This window comes from Crocuta crocuta, unplaced genomic scaffold, assembly GCF_008692635.1.
Source record: "Crocuta crocuta isolate KB4526 unplaced genomic scaffold, BGI_CrCroc_1.0 scaffold2576, whole genome shotgun sequence".
In the NCBI taxonomy this organism is placed as follows: Eukaryota; Metazoa; Chordata; class Mammalia; order Carnivora; family Hyaenidae; genus Crocuta; species Crocuta crocuta.
Window position 1 is genome coordinate 49,350 of NW_027533359.1, and position 11,590 is coordinate 60,939.

At 44.2% G+C, this 11,590-nt stretch overlaps 1 protein-coding gene across 1 annotated transcript in view; it reads left to right on the plus strand.

Annotated features, from left to right (window-relative positions):
- LOC144218422 (glycine receptor subunit alpha-4-like) overlaps window positions 1-8,983 on the plus strand; it is a 25,599-nt gene extending 16,616 nt beyond the window's left edge. Inside the window, 2 exon segments of the mRNA XM_077748282.1 lie at window positions 2,048-2,197; window positions 8,693-8,983. Coding sequence (XP_077604408.1) covers window positions 2,048-2,197; window positions 8,693-8,983 — 441 coding nt within the window.
- Window positions 8,984-11,590: the final 2,607 nt, after the last annotated feature.

Genomic DNA, 11,590 nt, shown 5'->3' on the forward strand with positions numbered 1-11,590 from the left:
ATTCCTGTGGCTTTCTGTGTCCTTTTCTTTGATCATCCAAAGCCCTTCATGGGCTTCCCTTGTCATTACCTCACTATGGATTTTCATAGCACTTACTTGACATCCCTGGGGACACAGTGGGACTGGGAGATGGTGAATGAAATAGGATTCCCTCTTAATAGAAGGCAAAGTGAAAACATTAAAGGATGCTTAATCCCTTAGTGGATTTGCTTTAAAAGAGAGCAAGTTTTCTCAACCTTAGCACTATTGACCTTATAAATTGTTTTGTGTGTGTATGTCTATGTGTGTGGGGCAGGGGAGGAGTCCTGTGCATTGTAGGATGTTTAGCAGCATCCCTGGCCTCTACCCACTAGATGCCAGTAGCAACCCTTCCCAAAATTGTGCAACCAAAAATGTCTCTAAACATTGCCAAATGCCACTCAGGTGAGGAGGCAGGGGTGGGGGTGGGCATCACAAGTTAAGAACCACTAAGGTGGAAGGTTTATCCAGTGAGACCTGCTCCTTACCTGGAGCCTGTAGCACCCTCGCTGCCCAGCATAGCAAGTGAAAGAGGTTGTCTGGCATGAATCTTACTCCTACTGGGGAGTCCCATGAGGTGGGCTAAGCAGCTCAAAACTATGTAGGGAGTCCATTTGGTTGAGGAGGTTAAAGGACTTCATAAACCTAAGTTCTGTACCTCTCCCGGCCCCATCCAGCCAAAACTCCATTCCAGAAGAGGTAAGTGTTCAGTCTTCACAAAAGAAATGGGAGAGAAAAGTACTTAAAGGCTTCCAAGGCAGGTAGTGAGAGGATGGCACTAAGAACCAGATAGGTAAATACCATTAGTGCCTAGGGGCGCCTGGGTGACTCAGTCGGTTAAGTGTCTGACTTCGGCTCAGGTCATGATCTCACAGTTCGTGGGTTCGAGCCCCGAATCGGGCTCTGTGCTGACAGCTAGCTCAGAGCCTGGAGCCTATCTTTGGATTCTGTATCTCTCTCTCTCTTTCTGACCCTCCCCTGCTTGCGCTGTCTCTCTCTGACTCTCAAAAATAAATAAAAAACATTAAAAAATACCAATAGTGCCTTGAAATTAGAGAAGTGTCCATAGTTGGGGGTTGAGTGACATTCCCTTGGGCCACTGAGCTTAAGTCTTTAGAGGGCCTTTCATAAAGTGCAGCAGAAAAAACACAAGATTAAGAGAATAATGGGAGTGGAGGAGGGAAAGGGAAAGGAAGGAATTCCTAGTCTGATATTATGACTGAAGCCTCAGTGAATAGCAGTGATGCTGAATTGAAAGCCCAAAACCCCCGAATCCTAGTGCCAACTTCTCACTGGGTAATCTTGGCAAGGACTTTTCCTCTTTAGGACTCAAGCGTCCTCACATGTCTCACATGGGAATAACAAACCCTGCCCAATTTCCATCAGAGCTGTGAGGACCCTAGGAGATAACAGAGGGCAAACAAATGCAGCATTCATGTTCATTGCTGTTTATTGAAAGAAGAGAATCAGAAGAAGATAAGAATTAAAAGAATAATAAGCAGGAACAGAGACAGAAGTGAGAAAGGAATAAAAGAAAGGAAAAGAAGTGTAAGGAGGAAAGGGATATGAAAGTGGAGGGTGGAGAGTGCAGAGCAATGAATGATGATGGGTAGCCTGATCTCTTTGACAAAGGCCTTCAGGCAGTGGGATATATTGTGGAAAGCTTCTTTAAAAACCAGGAGAGGGGCGCCTGGGTGGCTCAGTCGGCTGAGCATCCAACTTCAGCTCAGGTCATGATCTCACGGTTTGTGGGTTCAAGCCCCGCGTCAGGCTCTATGCTGACAACTAGCTCAGAGCTTGGAGCCTGTTTCAAATTCTGTGTCTTCCTCTCTCTCTGACCCTCCCCTGCTCATGTTCTCTCTCTCTCTCTCTCAGAAATAAATAAAACATTTAAAAAAATTTTAAAAAACAGGAGAAATTCAGGATAAAACTGAAGAATACCAGGCAGCTGATATGGGCTGGCAAACCACCGGATAGGCCATGGAAGGGCTCCAAAAAGGTTTGACTCTTCTGTTGGTGGATGTTGCAGGTGTCTTATGTGAAGGCAATAGACATCTGGATGGCTGTGTGCCTGCTCTTCGTGTTCGCTGCCCTGCTGGAATATGCTGCTGTCAATTTTGTCTCCCATCAGCATAAGGAATTCATGCGACTTCGAAGAAGGCAGAGGCGCCAACGCATGGTAAATATAATTAGGGAGGGGCTCACTTCCTTTCTCTTGAACTCCTTCCTCCCTACTACTCCTTCCACAAACCAAGACTCAACATAGGGCTATAAGGTCTAGACAGGGAGTCAGGAACCCTAGATTCTAGTCTTAGGCTGGTCACAGATAACCTAAGTACTTTAACGTCTTTGATTCCATTTCTTTATCTGTCTTATGAGACATTAATCCCTGTAGAGCAGTCTAGTAGAGTGATTAAGAGCATGAACATAACAGGGGTGCCTGGCTGGCTCAGTCAGAAGAGCATGATACTTTGAGGGTGCCTGGGTAGCTCAATGTGCTAAGCGTCTGACTCTTGGTTTTGGCTCAGGTCATGACCTCACAGTTCATGGGTTCAAGCCCCAAATCGGGCTCTGTGCTGACAGTGCAGAGCCTGATTGGGATTCTCTCCCCCTCTCTCTACCCCTCTGCTGCTCACACTGTCTCTGTCTCTCTCAAAATAAATAAACTTTTTAAAAAGAGAGCATGTGACTCTTGATCTCAGGATCATGAGTTTGAGCCTCACAATGGGTTATAGAGATTAGTTAAAAATAAAATGTTTTTTTTTTTAAATGCTATCGAGGTAAATGAGAGACACAGAGATATTGTCTATTTGGGAAACTACTGAAATAATTTATCATGGTATAAATAAATTTTAAAAAAAGAGCATAGACACAGTGCCTGGCACATAGTAAACACTGAAAAAAAATGTTAGCTAGTATTAGAACCTTATCGAGTTAGTCAATATGAGATTACTTTGAGAATTACTAATGGTTTCCCCTGGCTCTCCCCTCAACCAGGAGGAGGGTACCCCAGGTTGCCATACGCTGACTGGNCTGCTCACGCTGTCTTTCTCTGTCTCTCAGAAATAAATAAAAAACATTTTAAAAAAATAAGAGGGTCCCCATAGCTAAGCTGGAATTGAAATACCACTACTTGCTTCTTCTGGCTGTTAGATTTCTTCACCTTGATCTTCACTAGGCACATCAGAGTTGTTGGGTATGAGGTGTTGTTCTCCCTCACTCTTGTTTGTTAACCCCATTACTTCTACAGCAGAATGATCAAACAGGGGAAATAGAGATCTTGTCGCCCTGACAACAGAGGCAGTTTGCCCCTCCCCTTTGCCCAGACAATGGGTACTAGGTATGTTGCCATGACAACAGAGGTTCCTGGGCCCCTCTCACAGAACCAAGTGCCCAATTATGAGCAAAGCCAAAAGCCTTTGCTGTGCTACATACTGGCAGCCTAATCATCAGAGTTCTGGTCTATCTTGAGCTCTGACTTCGTGTTTTCTGTCCAGTTTGGAGGCTTTAAAGCCAGAGGAGATGCACATATGACTTCTGGGGGCAGAGAAAATGATGATCTGATCCCACTGGCTCTAGCCTGTTGGGGCCACTCCAGCACTAAGACTTCTCTCTCTTCCTAATACCCTACCTCCCACCTCAGCTGCTTCTGGGGTGCCCCGACCATATGTCCACACTAAAAATATCTTTAAAACTACCTCGGGGACCTCATGTCCCTGGCTAAGATCCCTTTCTGCTGAAAGCAGGGCTCCTATTTCATCTGTTGGTTTGTCGGAATTCATCAGTTCTTGCCTGGACTTTAGTCAGGCACTGAGAAATATGCCCTCTAGTGGATTGATTCACAACTGCATCTCCTTGAGTAGGACTCCTTCAGTAGGCTTAAAGACTCCTATCCCATGCTGAGGGTTAGAAAAAATAATATATAGACTTGACAGAAGGGAAAGAAAAGAGAATACTCCCTTTTCTAAGGTAACTGTCACTACCTCCTCTTTAGTGTGTCAAACCTGCCTACAGGTACCAAAACCTTATCTTTATAGGGGTTTTAATCTTTATGCTTTCTCAATGCCTACTTTGAAAAAGAAGAGCAGGCTACTAACCAGCCCAGTGTCCTTTTGCCAGCTAAATTGTCTGTGTGGGTGTCCTAGCAACAGAGTACTGCTGCGATTACTGTAGAGCTACTCCAGGTTGACACTAGTTCCGCCTCCTTCCCTGCACCACTCCAGCCCCCAACTGCCCACAGCCTATCCCCTCCTGGTCATATATTGGTTGATCCTGACATCATAATGGAGTCTGTCATAACCAGTGCTCAATTATTACAAAGTTATGACTATGGCCTGGGTCCTGCTTAGGCTCCTGAATGCTGCCAAAAAATGGGCTGGGCTTATTACTAATGTAAATAAACCCTGAAAAGCAAAACCTGTGCCATTAGCCCATATCCCTTTCCATGTTTCCTAAAGCCATTATCATACCAGAGGAATTGTAGCAGGAATTCTGGAGGCCACTGAGCTGGCTGGAAAAGCTGATGCAGAGTTCATCTATTTCTAGAACCTCTCTCTGAGCCATGCTGTTCTAGCTAGAAAAGCAGCAGTCTTTGGTCTGAGAGGAGCCCTCTTATGGGAGGGGAGAGCAACCATATGATTTTCAGGGAGCCCTTAGTAAAGAGCAGGTTGGGAGTATTTGGGGGTGGCTGTGTGGCTCAGTCGGTTGAGCATCCGACTTCGGCTCAGGTCATTATCCCACGGCTTGTGAGTTCAAGCCCCGCATTGGGCTCTGTGCTGACAGCTCAGAGCCTGGAACCTACTTCAGAGTCTCTCTCTCTCTAACCCTCCCCCATTTATGCTCTGTCTCTCTCAAAAATAAAAATAACCATTAAATTTTTTTAAAGGGGAGTATTTTAAGAGCCAGCCAGCTGTTCATCCAGCTCCAGGCTTAATCATGTTCTTCTCTAATCTCTCCTCAACCACTCGTCTCCATTGCATGGTAGTCTCTTTCCATGTCACTGTCTTAACTGACTGAGCCACCCAGGCACCCCCCTTCCATGTCACTGTCTAAAGGAATTTAATTAATTTTCCATACATTTCTGCTTTGTCTTCCCAGCTAGGCTATGAACTTCACAGGGAAGGGTCTGTGTCTCTTCTTTTTATAACCTCAGCAGGCCTTAGCACTTGACTCTGGACACAGAAAACTATGTTACCCATTCTACCAACCTTTGCAGGCCTATTGGAGAGGGCAATATTTCAAGCTGGACAGAGACAAAGCCTTGCAATTGTCAGCAGAATAAATTGGAAAATGGAAGAAATTTCAAAATTCTGCCAAGTCCTCTCAGGGACTTGGTCCCAGAAACCTGCTTGCCTCTCTCCATCCCCCAGCACATCCCCCCCCCTCCAATCTCTTCTCTTCTTTTTTCTTTTTTTTTTTTAAATGTTTTATTTCTAGGAGAGAGAGAGAGAGAGAGAGAGACAGCGTGAGCAGGGGAGGGTCAGAGAGAGAGGGAGTCACAGACTGAAACAGGCTCCAGGCTCTGAGTCAGCACAGAGCCGGACGTGGGGCCCGAACCCACGAACCGCGAGATCATGACCTAAGCGAAAGTCGGACGCTTAACCGACTAAGCCACCCAGGCGCCCCCAATCTCTTCTTTTCAATTACTTCAATACATATCACCGAATATCTATCACTCTTTCCCATATCCACACCTTACTTACCTCCCACACTATTCATTTCTTCCCCAACTTGGTTATGGAATCTTTACTCTCTGGGGCACCTGCNCACACACACACACACACACACCTCATAATTTGGCTTAAATACATACTACTCATACCCAAGACCCCAACCCCTGGATTTCAGGCCACTTTTGCTTGCCAACTGCAAGTGGTACAATATGTTAAAATCAAAAAGAGCCAAGGGCAGCTTACTCTAGAGGTAATTTTTTCCCTCCCATGTGGGATAGCTTTTTTTCAGCCTGGGAAATTCTTCCAAATAATTCCCTTTAGATTTACTATGATTGGAGAAAAGAAATAAATAAATCTATAAGAACAGAAAACAGCAGTTGGTTTCAACTTTCTCTTCCAGAGACTTTTGCAAACAAATATATTCCATACTTTTATCCTCTAGCTGAGGAGCTGAGAAGCTGAGAAGCTGAGGAGATCCCTAGGGGTGTGAGGGACCCTGAAATGGAAAGCAAAAGAGGAAATAATTTGTTTTTACTCCCTCATGTTTCAATTACTTGAAAGATATTTTGTTTACCTCTGGTTCTTCATTTCTAAAATGGGTCCAGCACAAATTCCATGTAGGAAAAGTGTAAAAATGACCTAGAAAATACAGGTGAAGTGAGCCAAGGCCTTTGGTGACAGGTTATGGAAGTAATTTTGAGCAGACAGCTAAGGCTGCCCCACTGCAACTCAGGGTCAAAGGACAGCCACAGTGGTGAATTGCCTCTGGCCTACACACATACAACTCTCTTCAGAGACTGGCAAAATCAAAGATTGGGTAGCAAAGCTCTCTGATTGGCCCANCTAGAGGCTGAAGGACATCAGGCCACTGTGCATGGGTGGGGCAAGGAATAATCATTTTTCCTGCCAAGCTCTTTGTAACTGAGTAAGACTCTATTCTGAGTAAACTTTTGAGTTTGAGACCCTGAGAGGATGCTAGCTTCATGGGAACAAAGCCATTCCCTGTCCTATATTATGAAGAATGTGGCTCATCAGTCCATTCATTCATTCAGCTGATATCTACTGGGTGATTACTGGATACCAGGCACCATGCTGGGGACACAGCAGTGGACAAGACCAATGCCCATTCCCAGTTTGTCCTAGGAGTCCACAGGAAGCAGAAAAAGAGATGGGATCTGTTGGTAAATTCTGGCCTGAGCTTGCCTGTCCCTGATGCCCAGTAACAGGTTCAGCTGTCACAGAATTATTACATTCTAGTGATGTAATAATCAAGGGCTACTGGGACGCACCACGCCAATCAATATCTCACCTATGAAGCCACTTTTCAGTGTGTTACCATAGATGCAGAGGTCCCATTATAAAGACCCTATGATGTCCTTCTAACTATACAACGTGTGTGAAATCTATTTATCCACATTTTATGTATGTATGTATGTATGTATACATACACACACACACATATGGCATATCAATTCAGTATATGTGTACACTATTCTGTGTTAGCACTGAATGTCCTGAGTCTCAGGAAGCCCCCAGCTGTGGGCAACACCAAGAAGGTAGTTGGTATCATCCCACAAGGGGGCATTTCACTTTAGGTGGTTTCTTAGATAGCTGAAGCTTTTACTCCTGTAAACACCAACACTACCAAAAATTGTAACCATCTTTGAATGAAGTATTTTTAGGTTCTAGTATATACTTACCTGTCCTCTCTCTATTTTCCACTCTGTGAACCATCACTTCTGATGCCATTATGTGCTTTAGAAGTAGACAAAATTAGGCATGTCTGGGTTGTATATAAAGTAAGAGTAGATAGGGTCTGAGTAAGGACCTGAGGGCTCTCATATGAGTAAAGCTCTCTCTATTGATCACTCAGGGGCTTTGGTCCTTTCTCTCTCTCTTTATTTCTCTCTATATCTCCTTTTTCTCTCTCCCTCTTCTTCTATCTCTATATTTCCCTCTATCTTTCTTTCTGTCCTTACTTACCTAGTGCTCCAGCTATTATAGCTACTTAAGGTTATCCACTGACTATTGGATAAACGAACTTTGTGTAGCTGCTACATTACTTAGTGCTGATATAAAATTTACTTCCCCAGTGCTAATGTGTTCATCATAATGCATATATTGTACATAAATGGAATATGTACTGGGTAATAAATGTTACCCTAGATGTACTGACTCCTTTGTCAAAATCTGCTGAGTTGCAGAGAAGCACATGTATCTGCAATAGAGTAATCAGCTTTACTCTAATTTGGATGACCAACTAGGTTATTTAAAACTTTTGGAATTCTCAGCTTTAAATGGAAATAAACAATTTTTAAAGTATTTTTTAACGTTTATTTATTTTTGAGACAGAGAGACACAGAGTACGAGCTGGCGAGGGGCAGAGAGAGAGGGAGACATAGAATCTGAAACAGGCTCCAGGCTCTGAGCTGTCAGCACAGAGCCCGATGCAGGGCTCCAACCCATGGACTGCGAGGTCATGACCTGAGCCGAAGTTGGACGCTTAACCGACTGAGCCACTCAGGCACCCCAACAATTTTTTTAAAGATACTGCATACAAGGAGAATTAATTTTGAAGCTTTTGAAAATCATTAAAGTCAAGTTCACCAAGTCTAAATATCTGAACTGTTCTGTTTTATTGTTCTGTTTATTCTGTTGATCACCAGTCAGAAATAATGTGGCATTGATATCCTTCTCACAGTGGGTTGGCACTTTGCTGGGTTTTAGATGGCTCTAAATGGTGTTGTGCATTTTAAAAAGGCATATGGGGGTTTATCTGCAAACAGAATCATAAAATATACCATATGTACCATGAATGAGCTGAGCATACATCTGTCTCATGAGTAGTTTTGCGGCCATAAAAAAAGCATGCAATGGTCCTGTGTATCCAGTCACCTGTCTGCATAGCATCACCTATGAGATATTTGTGTCTGACCTGGTCTCTATCCCTCTGCCTTAGAGTTGTAACCTCAAATGCTGTCTTTTCTGCCATGTAATTTTAGGAGGAAGATATCATCCAAGAAAGTCGCTTCTATTTCCATGGTTATGGCCTAGGCCACTGCTTGCAGGCAAGGGATGGAGGTCCAATGGAAGGTTCTGGCATTTATACCCCCCAGCCTCCAGCCCCTCTTCTAAGGGAGAGAGAAACCATGCGGAAACTTTACGTGGACCAAGCCAAGAGGATTGACACCATCTCCCGGGCTGTCTTCCCTTTCACTTTCCTCATCTTCAACATCTTCTACTGGGTTGTCTATAAAGTGCTACGGTCAGAAGATATCCACCAGGCACTGTGAATAGGGTGAGGGCTAAGGGCTAGAAAGTCAGGCTGTTGGCTTCCTTCTTCCTCCTCCATGGACTTCCCCCTTTATTAGAATACATCAGGGGCCTGGACAGTTCATTTCTGATCTCCCACTCAGAACCTCAACAGTCAATCCCGAAGCTATGCCGGTCTACACTGCATGGTGCCAATAGTGGCTGTACTTAGAAAGATGGCTTATCTACTCTAATCCAGTTATTGCCCATGCTATCCCATTTCTCATGAGAGGAAGGTTTGGCTGTGTTCCTGGGTCCAGGATGAACTTCTTCCCTTGCTGGAGCCTCTCTGTTTTCCAATTCTCCAATAGAGAATTTTCAGATCATTCCTACTATATTCTGGCCTTTGTTATCTTAACCTGCACCACTCTTCATGCTGCTACCTACCACCCAGAGCCTGTCCTCTGTCCCTCCTACCACAGGCTCAAATAGGGAATCTTTCCCATCCACAATTGCTGCCCTTTGTGACCCAGTCAGTTTTCCTTGACTGTGGGAGGAAGGCAGGGTGACAGGTTAACTACCTCTCAGCAAGGTGGGAACAGTCATGGGCTGCACTGAGGTAGGGCATTGTTATATGACTCAACAGAGAGGTCTTCAGATCTCCTAGGACGTTCAACTCTGTCAGAAATGTGGTCAGGAATCTTGGACTCTCAGAAAAGCCACCCTTCCAGATTCATGTGAATTTCCATGTCTCAGAAATATTTGTTTTATTCCCTAAATAGTATGGTTGCAGGGTGTGTTTGGCTGCTGGGGAGTGTAAAAAGAGAAAAATGCTTATTCTTTAAGAAACTTACTCAATAATGCTAGACAACTTAAAAAAAAGTGAAATCCAAGGTAGTAGGACATGGAAGGAGTAAAATATAGAAACTATCCTAAGAGTCTTTTGTTGGCTGGGCTTTCGTTTGTTTCTTCTTTTTCTCCAAAGTCTCTTTATTTCCCAGGACCTTAATTTTCAACTTGCTCCTTAACCTTCTTTTAGTGAGTAAATAAAAGTGCCATTCAACCTTGTCCAGGATAAAGTGGACTTTAAGCTTCCTGGAAAGGAACTAGGCATATAGAGGACCCCAATCCTGGAAAACATTGACTTGACCAACCTCAGGGTAGTAGTTGTAGAAGTTAAAGACCCATGAGTGAAGTTATTTCTCAACCTTTCTCTTGTTTCTCTTCTTCCACAGTGAGAAAGGGTGACCCTCAATTGAAGCCACTAGAAATGTCAGAATAGAGAGGATGTGGAAGAGCCTATTTCAGGCCTAAAATACCAATGGGACATGGGGATCATGGATCTGGTACTCTGAATCCTTTGGAATGACTCAACAATGAAGAACTGAAAAAGGGAAGATGAAAGTACAGGGCTAACAGCTAGGAGATGGGTGATCTAATGATATCTTAAATATCTTGTCCTTTTCTCTGGACCTAGAATAAATTAACTATGTGAGTCTAATCTCTCTCTCTCTCTCTCTCCCTCTCTCTTTCTGTTTCATTCCTCCCACCCCTCCCTCCCTCTTTTCCTCAAAATGGTGTTCCAAATTGAAAGTCAATAAAAACAATGACCAAAGCAAATTCTGTAGTCAAAGCAGGAGCTCACCTCTTTCCCCCTTTTTCCTATTGAGCTTGTCTACTTTTTTCTGTTCACTGAGATACTCCTCTTGTCTGTCTCTTGGCTTTGAGGAGAGAATTTGGGCTGACCAGGGTAGCTGGACCAGAAATTAATCTTACTGATGATATTAATTACAACTCCGGTGCCAACAGGATTCAAAACTAAAGGACTGGCTTAAGGGAGGAGATTAAATTAAGAGGGCAGAGGGTCCCTATTTTCCCATTTCCTCCCAGGTAGTGCCAATCAATGAGAGGCCACAAGCAATACGCCTTTGAAAGGAGCAGAGTATCTCTTTGATACTCTCCATGGCAGGGCTGGAGTGTCAGGCTGCTGCAGCCCGAAGGCGGGGGTAGTGGGGGGGTGAACTATGGAGATGAGCCTACTGCACAGAGCTCTACTTGTTATAGATCTTGTCCAGATGGGCCAACTGCACAAATCTGCCCTGTTGGAAGTCTCAAGAACAATGCCCTGGAGACAGCTACAGCACTGAGCAATAGAGCCTGCCTAACTGAGACTCAGCTCAGTGCATCAGCTGGTGCTGGGAGCCAAAGAAGCCAAAGTACCAACCAACATAATAGCCCAAAGGAGTTCACAAAGCTACTCAGAGGCAGTGCCAGGTGGAAGGTACTCTCCCTCCCTATCAGAGCCCCCAAGTGGAGAAGGGAGACACATGGTGTCAAAATCAGGTGGAAACGGCTTTCATTTTCTTCATCCTTACCACACATGTATGGGGGAGGGGGGAGCAGAAATCTGGGTCCCACCGGAAGCATCTGACACCTACCAAACCATTCAATCATGAAATTCTTGAACATGGACCCTTTTCACCACAGTAAATTGGCAGGAAGTGACAGAAGAGACTCACTTGAAAGTCACTTTCATTTACCCTCATAGTACTCACCCCTCTAGAGACCCACACTACTTTCTGCTTGGATCACATATAAAAGTGATTTTAAGTTTTAAAACAGCATTTTTTCTTTTTTCTTTATTTTTT